The following is a 9,891-nucleotide window of genomic DNA, read 5'->3' on the forward strand; positions in this document are numbered from 1 at the left end:
ATGTGAGTCTTTTAAAGTCAGATTCTCAAGACTAGTATATCATGCATTATCAATTTGGAGTGAGGAGGTCAGATTTTCTTACCCAAATCTGACGAATGTTTGGAGGACAAGGAGGTCTCACCTTGTGGGTTGTCAAAAATACTCCTTGATATGCTAGAAAGATTGCGTTGGTGAAGTTGCTTCTTTACCTTGAACTATTTCAGGTATGATGATTGTGTGATAGGCCTTGTGGTTCCTCTGTGTAGAAGATTGACGAAAATCTTTCTTTCTAACAGGACAATAATATCTAATGTGCCCTTTACCACTACAATACTGATAGTGGATGTCTTGCTGACTGTGCTCAAGGTGGGCGGTAGACTGGTTCACATACTTCTCTCTTTCAGACAATGATGGTGTAGAAGAGACTTCAATAGTGCAATGCTTCTTATCAATATGGTCCACTTTCTGCTTTAGAAGACTCATTTCAGTTTCTAGATTCTGTTGTTTTTCCAAAACTTCTTTAAGCTGATTCTCTAGTAACTGATTTTTCTGGGCAGAAGTATGTTGTTCATCCTGAAATGTAGAGTTCATCTTCTCAAGGTATGATACTCTCTCTGTCAATTTTCCATTATGCTCACTTAAATCCTTAATTTTATGCAGAGATTCTAAGAACATGGCTAGCAACGCCTCTGTGGTGGGGTTCTCAGGTTCATCACAGTTTTCTGTAGATTGAGCACTTTCAATTGTATCTTCGAATGGGACGAATTCTTGTATCATACTATCAAGAAAGTACACCTCTTCACCTTCGGTGTCATCACAATCCTTATGCAACAGGTGAAAGATATTTATGTCCATGGACATCTTACCAAAGTTGATCTTCATTTCACCGTTGTAACAATTTATCAAAGCTTTTGCGGTAGCGAGGAAAGGTCGGCCTAGAATAATTGGAATTTTATCAAAGGCTTCTTGGGTGTCTACCACAATGAAATCCACTGGATAGTAGAAATCGGCTACTTGAACAAGAACATCCTCAACTATGCCTCTGGGAATCTTGGTAGAACGGTCAACTAACTTCAATTTGACTTTTGTAGGCTTTAGGTTCTCCAGGCCCAACGCTTGGTACACATGATATGACAAGAGATTAACACTAGCACCAAGGTCTAAGAGAGCATTACCCATGAATTTTTCTCATATCTTGCATGATATTGTAGGACTTCCTGGATCTTTGAGCTTGACTGGAGCTTGCTGATGGATAATAGATGTTGTTTGTCCAGCTAGAAACGCTCGCTTTAGAACATGAGTACTTCTCTTTATGTTGCATGCATCCTTCAAGAATTTGGCATATGATGGCAACTGCTTGATCGCTTTGAGAAAGGGGATATTGATGTTATCTTTCTCAAATGCCTCCTTCATCTCTAAAAGTTGCTTGTCCTTTTTGCTTTGAGCAAAAAATATAGGAAAAGGTGCCTTTGGTACAAACACATCGCGACGTGTTAATGCGCTCTTCTTTCTCTTTGGCATTCTTGCATATCTTGTCTTGGTTGTCTTGACAAATGGGAGTTGAAAGGATTTCTCCCACTTCCTTTCGAACTTCATTTGAAATCTTGATCGATTGCTCTGTAGCAATGTCATCATGAAAAGGTACGTCAACCTTGTTGTCAATCTTCAATCCTGATCTGAGAATAGTAACTGAGCTGACATGATCATGGAGGTGATCAGTACTAGAAGTTGTCCCAATGTGGCATACATCTTCACTCTTCAATATTGGTTCCAATAAGCTAGGTTGAATGACTTGTGTCTTTACAGACAAAGCAGTGGTGAGTTGGTCGACCTTAGCCTCTAGAGACTCCATTCTAGAACATTGACTTGCCTGAGATTCTTTGGAGATCGAGCCGTGACTGCAAGAAGCTCTAGAACACTTTCAAACTTCTGATTTTTTTGTGATAGCAAAGTAATTGCATTTTCCAGGTTAGCAGGTGCGGCATAATTTTTCCTAGGATCAGGCACTAACTCTCCACTTGTATTGGAATTTTGTTGAGAGTATAATTGTTGTTGAGGGACCAACTGTGAAACTTGACTTGTCTGTGGAATATAACTTTGATCTTGAGAACACGGGGGTCCAAAGATTCATCTCTCCAATAATTACCTTGAAAGTTATTACCACCTTGGTTGGGCCTCTGAAATGAGTTTATATTGTACTCTCCAACTGATGCATGTTGATAGTAACTAGGACATTCTAGAGTTGCATGAGAAGTGTCCGAACAGATTTTGTAGTATTGGCTAGCTTGCATGACTGGGAGAGATTTAGCTTGAGACTTGTTGAACTTGGAGGGATTCATAGAGAACTGATTAAATTTCTTACTCAGAGTTTCAATGTTGGTGGCCAGGCTGGCCAATGTAGACTTCAGTTCTTGATCTGATTGTTCATGTGCTTGGTAACCAAATTGCTTTGGCTCCCCCTCCATGCTAGCGACATCCTCATTGCTAGTAGTCCATTGTTATGTTTCTTCAGCTAAATTCTCGAGAAAGTTGTAAGCTTCCTCTCCATCCATTGATGTAAATTTGCCTTTGTGCATTGACTGTATCATCTGCTTGTTCATCATCGAGAGTCCTCGATAGAAAAAATGAGCCAGTGTGCTCTTGTCATATCCATGATGTGGACATGAGACTAGCATATTATTGAATTTCTCCCAGCTTTGATGATATTCTTCAGTCACTTTTCCTTTGAAATTGCTAATGGCTTGCTGCATGGCATCTGTCTTATGGGGTGGGTAGAACTTGTTCATAAATGATAAGCACCCAAAACTGTATTATAAAAACCTGTAAAGACATAACATTTCGGTCAATTTTGTGCTTAATAATCATGAAATAATCGCGATCTTCGCTTTTGCGAGGTTGGAGCAACTAATGTAAAATGATGATAAAGCCGGCATTTAAGCACGGAATAGGAGTATACACATGTCTTCCGATCAAGCCCATGTGAAGCCCAACAAATTCGGACTAAAGCCCAAAGACTCAAATAGTACATAATCCAAATAAAGCGGGATTATGCGAAGCATCAAACTTCGAAGCTCATATCTCTTGAACCGGGACTCGAATCGCGACGAGTGAGTCAGCTCCGACAATCGGTCGCGATGAACTCTACAAATAGGCGGGAAGTTGTAAAAATGCCAAAAGACCGGTCGCCATGGATCTTTGACGTGGACCCACTAGGGCGGGCCCATAAGATTTGATGAGTCATCATGCAAGTAAAGACAAAGATGCAAATAATTGGTGCAAATTTGACACCTTGCATGAAGTTAATGAGTTAGTTGGATTTAGGTGATGATTATCTAAAAATGAAAGGTGTCAAATGGGGGTTAGTTGTGGATAAGTGAAAAATAAATGAGAGGAGAGTGTTTGGCGTGGGAGAAGAGAAAAGGCTCTCTTATGTAAAGTGGGGGCTGATTTTGGGAGTTGGAAGCTTTTACTTCCTTGACTTTTTACTTTTCATTTACATCCATGTCTTTAATTTTGTTTTTTAGTTCTTAGTTTTTAGAGAAAATCTTGTAACTTGTTAATGGGGAACTCTCTCTAGTTTTTAAAAACTCTTTTCATTTAGGTAAACAGTGGTAGTTTTCTTGTTTCATTCTCTTTCTTTTCATTTCACATATCTTCTTGTAGTTTAATTCAATCCTAGGATCATGAGCTAAAACTCTCCCGAGGGGAGGGTTAATGATGCTCATGTGAGGATCATGCTACAAATTTAGGATTCCAAAATCACTACTTAAAAGACTTAGGTTCTATTTTTCATCCCGTCCCCAAAATGACGAGATTGACAATTATCCGATCAATTGTTGTAAAGTAGAACTAGGAGTTGGAATGATATTTCGAGAGATGAAATATCATTTCAATTCTACATGCTAGCATGATATGTTTAGAGATAGGTATATTATGTTAGGGATTTGAGATGGTAGTGACTGTTTCTAAAAGACTTGTAGCTAGGCCTTGCATGAGTAGGATTAATCCTTCCCTATCTATCTCTCTCTTTCATTTAACTATAAACAAACTTACAAATTTTAGATAACTTCAAAAAAAAAAAAAAATCTATCTATAAAATCCTTCTCACTTAGTTCTCCAAAGTGTAGATTCCAGTTGTGATCATTTAAATTCTTGTCTTAGAAGTTGGAACGAAATCCCTACTCGAACTAGATTGACATTCTCAAAGAAAAAAAACAGTAAGAAATTATTGAGTTTTAGCACGTAGTAAGTCAACTTCTAAAAACACTGAAAAGTGCTAAGATCAATAAACTTTGTTCTCAACTTCTCCCAGTTGTCTATTGAATTGATCGGCTGTGCAGTTAACCATTCAAATGCTTTACCTTCAAGTGAGAGTGGGAACAGAATGATTTTGATACTCTCATCCCTAATATTCTGGTTCTTGAAAGTTCTGAGGACTGATAGAAATTTCTTCATGTGAACATAAGGCTGAACATTGTCTGAACCGTTGAACTTTGGAAGCATAGAGATTACTAATGCTCTAAGCTCAAACTGGTTAGCTTCTGTTTCTGAAAAAACAATACTGCTGGGTGGGTCTCCAATGATTGGCGAATAGAAATTGCTTAACTTCTTCCTCTGTTGTGCTTGCATATATGGGTGGGATAGTTTCAGAATTATTTGGATTCATAACACCTCCATCATTGCTTGCGGCCATTGTTTCAATCTTGTCTAGTATTCTTGTGAGTCGGTTGTTAAACCTTGTCCACTATTGTGTTCTTACTGGACAATGATATGGACGACAGGGCATACACTAGAAAATGCTATGCGAAAATGACGAAAAACTATCCTACTATGCTTGAATGCAATTAAACTAATATGCAACTATTCTAAATTATACTAACATGCAAAACTACTTTCCTTCAACTGGGTTGGGCTTTGCAGCTAATATCTCGCCCGTTGTCTAAAGCTGTCTCTTCTAGGGTTATGGTGAATCACTTGGATTGCTTAAGTACCATGGCCCACAGACGATAGTCCGATTCACAAGATTGGACAAGAAACAGTAGAGTTTGATGTTTCGCTGTGTTGGCTTACAACTTCAATTGTTGAAAATGTCCTAAATGCAATTATACTATAAAGCAATAAAACTAAACTATGATGCAACTGTACTAAGAATGAAATAAAAAGAATGAAGATTCAACTATCCTGAATGGTAGATCTTGTCTTCGAGATGTCCTTCAAGCTTCTCTCTTTCTCAAAAGGATGGATGATGCGGCTAATTATACCTCAATATCCAAAGTTCTAATCTTGAAAGAAAATGTTAAACATAAACAACTTAAAACGGCAGCGGCACCATTTGACACTCACTCCTTTTGTGTGTGTAGATGGTAAATGGATGATGTAGATAGATGATGGTCGTTGAACAAAAAGAAACGTATCAAAACCTAATTATCCCTCAATAAGTAAAGGATGAGTAGGGTATCGTTCCACTTTTAAGTGTATGTTTATATGAAGGACAGGACTGGAAAGGGGGTTTGAGGGATTAAAAACTATGATTATAGATATAGTAGATTCTAATGCTAAACTAAACTAAACTAAACTAACTAAACTAACTAAACTTATACTAAAGCTAAGAATTGGAAATATGGAGAGAATATGAGAGAGATAGATTCAAGAGATTCAAATCCACCAATGCTTTTGATTCAATGACTTTTTGCTTCATGTTGTTCTCCAAGTAGACTACAATCGGGCAATCGAGCGAGTGCCGATGCCTTTTTGGGTGAAACATCGTTAAACAATTAACTCTACTTAAGGTTGTTCCTATGTTCATGTTACTAGTATCTTCTTTCCTTTTATGTGAGCTTGGGCAACTATTCAATGAATCACCATCTAAGGCAAACACAAGGAATACTTCTCTTACTCTAAAACACTACACAATTAGAAGAAAAGTAGAGAATAATAGTATAATATTCAATTACAATAAATAAAACTCTATTCTAGCATTATATTCAATTGCAATAAATAAAAGCATGTTACTAGCAAATATTCAATTGCAATAAATAAAACCCTAAACTAGCATGATATTCAATTGTAATAAATAAAAACCTTAATCTATACTTCCATCCCCTGGTGTGGGCAATGGAACTAATAACTAAAAACATAAAGAACTAACCTGATTGAAGAACATCATGAACCGGAAGAATCATTAAACCTTTAGCACCGGGCTTCATCTCCTCCCTGAAGGAGAAGATTAGCCTTCCATATAGAAGGAAGAACACGAAGAACGAGAAGAAGAAGAGTCGAAGAACATAATACTAGAAAGATTAATTTATTAAGACTCGCCTAGTTAAAACCGATCTTTTTATTATTATCTCTCTCGCCTCAAGTTCTGGAGACAAGAATATAAGTGAATTGGCAAATTACATGAGGCACTTAGGTCCTCTATTTTTAGGGGTTACATTGAGCTCTAGAAGCATTCCAAACAGTCATTTGTTTCCTAATACAAATAGACTTCTTTCAGAGTCCAACTTCGTCTTCAAAACTGAGAAGGAATTGGCTACAGTGTCGATTCATGCGTCTGGACGCACTATTCATGCGTCCCAGACTTAATCAATGCGTCTAGACGCTCGATCCATGCGTCTCTGACTTGATCAATGCGTCTGGACGCTCGATCTATGCGTCCCAAATGCGTAAGCCTATTTTGTCTCTTCTGCTCTATCATTTTATCCTCTTTTGCGGGCTTTGGTCCAAGCAACGAATCCTTTGGCCTTGGGCTTCCAAATAGGCTTTAAAATAGGTCCAATTTGCATCTTTAATAGCTTCAATTCCTTGGCCTTCTCCATGATTGTCTACGGGCTTCCCATGTGATCCTTAATGCTCCGAATTGCTCCATTTTATCCCTTTTTCTCTAATAATCTACAAAACTCTCTTTCTCACCTGTAGAATCTTAAAACATAACTTACAAACACTATTAGTCCACTAAGATGGCTAAACAAGAGACATAATCGAGGGTTAAATTGCACTTTTTGAGCACTTATCAGTTGATGATGAAGGTGTCGTAGGGCAAAAGGAGTCATGGATGATGATGATGATAGTGAAGTCCAGGTATTGGATGGAGATGATGATAGTGAAGTCCAAGTATTGGATGGAGATGATGGTGATCGATGGTCTACTCCGAACCGTGGTGAATAATTTTTTGGGGGTGGGGCATGCCTATGACAATTACTAAGAATGGCGAAGGACGACAAAGTCAATTTGATTTTGATTTGGAGGGATTGGTTGATGTTGTGGTAGTTTCACCTATTGACCTGAAATCCAAAGACTTACATCAAGGATGTCAGAATCTCGACTCTTCCCATAGTCCGAAGACCCCTGAAGGTACTGGTTTGGATGTTACTCCTGGTTATTTGCAAGTGAAGTTTATCCCTCCTAAAGTTGGACAACACTACCTTACTCAAGATGATCTCATCAAAGACATGAAGTCGTATGCAATAGCAAACATGTTTGATTTGCATCGTGCAAGTATTACTCCTAAAAGGGTGGTGATGAAGTGTAGTTGGATGTACATTTCATATGTATGCAAAACCGGCCATTGGTTTTGATATATGGGTTATTATAACCTTGACAGAGGCACACACTTGTCCACAAGATGAAGCTGTTGCAACTAATCGACACGCAAATGCTAAGTGGGTCTCAGAAGTTATTAAGTCGGAACTGAAGGACAACGTGGAATTGTGTCCAAGACAGTTGCAGTTGGAGGTGAAGAACTCACACTATACCGGAGTATTTTATAAAGTTGCATGGAAAGCCAAAGAAATTGCAATGCAGAATGTATCAGACTTCAAACAATCAACAAGTACTGAGTGGATATGTAGCAACATATAACTTACATTGGTTTGCCTTGTTTTGTGTAGATAAGGGGAAACTTCTCTCAGTCGTACCAAATGTTGCTAAATTACTGCAAAGAACTTAAAAGGGTTGATCCAGATTGTTACATCGAGCTATTGACGTCGTCATCTCCTGAGCACAGGTTTGAACGCATTTTCTTGTGTTATGGGGTAATTGTCCGTGTTTACAAAAAATGTCTTCGTAAGTTGATTATGATTGATGGGACATTCATGAAAGGTATATACAAGTCAGTTATCTTCACCACTCTAGCTACTGATGGTGACAGCCACGTTTTCCAATTGCAGTTGTCATAGTCCCGAAATAAAATAATGAACACTAGGATTGGTTTCGTGATAAGTTGAGAGACCATGTCATTGGGACTAAGGAGAAGCTTGTGCTTATGTCTGACAGGCATCAAAACATTCTTCAAGCTGTGCCTAAAATCCTTCCTAATGCTACACATTGCTTTTGTGCACAACATATCTCAAACAATGTCAGTAAGGAATACTCAAAAGGGACGGTGAAGAGGGCGGCTGAAACTTATGAGAAAGTTGATTTTGTTAGAATCCTGAGTCACATATCCTGTAGCGATCCAAAGGGGTATGCAAAACTTGTTAAGATTCCGAAAGAGTCATGGTCCTGTGCATTTGCTCCAATGAGAAGGTATGATATTTGCTATACAAATCACATTGATAGCTGGAACAAGATGATACTGCCAAAGCAAGCAATGCCTGTTACATCTCTTCTGAACGGAATTTGGTTGAACATAATCAAACATTTGTATGACTATAGGCTGATGGCTTCAAAGCTTAAGAGCAAACTGACCAAATATGTGGAGGATGTGATTGTCAGTTCAAGATATGTTAGTCGTCCGTTCACAGCTTCGAGGGCAACTGAGTATGTTTACTTTATTGCAAGTATAGATCATACTGACACTATAGACTTATTCAACAAGACATGTACTTGTGATTTCTTCCAACAAGTTGGTCTTCCTTGTAGCCATGCTATGAAGGCAATCGATGATGGTAAATTCTCTGTATATGACTATTGCTTGCATTGGTACACAAAAGAAACTATGATGGACACTTATCGAGAAGAGTGAAAACCAATAAGAGGTAAAGAACAATGGGTTTGGGTTTTTGCTGGAATCATGGTCAAACCACCCGTAGATGAGGTCATGCCTGGTAGGCCAACGAAGAAAAGAAAGCGATCTAAAGGAGAGGGGGTTCCAGTGCAAAAAAAGAAGGTGTTCTCGTTGTGGTGGTTATGGACACAACACGGCAACATGCACAAGGGCCACTGATGATGCATAATGGATTGATTTTTCAGCTGGAGTTCCACTAGATTTTGAATATGAAGAGTTTATATGATTATGGGTTGCAATAGGTAGGTAGAATGCAAGACAATGTTAGCTATTTTGGTTACTTGAAAATTACCAGGTCCAGTTACATACATCTTTTTGTAGGTTCATACTGTTTTATGTACTGACATGTTATTGTAATATTAATATCAGGAACAAGTATATATATATATATATATATATATTAATCTCTAATATATAACTTCTTAACAACTTCGCTCACATTTTGAACATTACCTTCGATATTCATTTTAACTGGACCATCAATGGTGACCGTCAAGTGGTCGTCCTCAACAGGTCCTTTTCCAAGTGCACTTCCAATTGGTTGTTTATCCTTGGTCTCTCTACCTGCTAGATCAATCCATCTAAAACCGTTGCACCATTCACCATTCACCATTTGCCTGCATGAGAGATACCATCTCCCCAGACTGCATTCCTTTTTACTGACTGCATACCGCATATTTGTGGCGAAGCATCTTGGACACTTATTAATATTTTCCCATGGACAATTGATTTTCCAATGGCCAATTGATCTGCACCCAAAACAATTGTCTGTTGATCTTGTTGAATCCACAGTTGCCTTATTACTGCTAGAACCTTCACCTTCTCCTTCTCCCCCACCCATTTTGTTGGACACAGAAAATAGAAATAAAAATGAAATACAAGTTTGAGTGACTATTAATATAGCA

At 38.2% G+C, this 9,891-nt stretch overlaps 1 protein-coding gene across 1 annotated transcript; it reads left to right on the plus strand.

Moving 5' to 3' along the window:
* Positions 1-7,169: 7,169 nt before the first annotated feature.
* On the plus strand, positions 7,170-8,944 carry LOC147523405 (uncharacterized). Its single transcript, XM_086570943.1, has 4 exons — positions 7,170-7,476; positions 7,583-7,785; positions 7,869-8,146; positions 8,254-8,944. Exons 1-4 carry the CDS (start codon positions 7,170-7,172, stop codon positions 8,942-8,944), a joined length of 1,479 nt encoding a protein of 492 aa, XP_086427069.1.
* Positions 8,945-9,891: the final 947 nt, after the last annotated feature.

The sequence above is a fragment of the Coptis chinensis genome, chromosome 1, assembly GCF_015680905.1.
Source record: "Coptis chinensis isolate HL-2020 chromosome 1, ASM1568090v1, whole genome shotgun sequence".
NCBI classification, from domain to species: Eukaryota; Viridiplantae; Streptophyta; class Magnoliopsida; order Ranunculales; family Ranunculaceae; genus Coptis; species Coptis chinensis.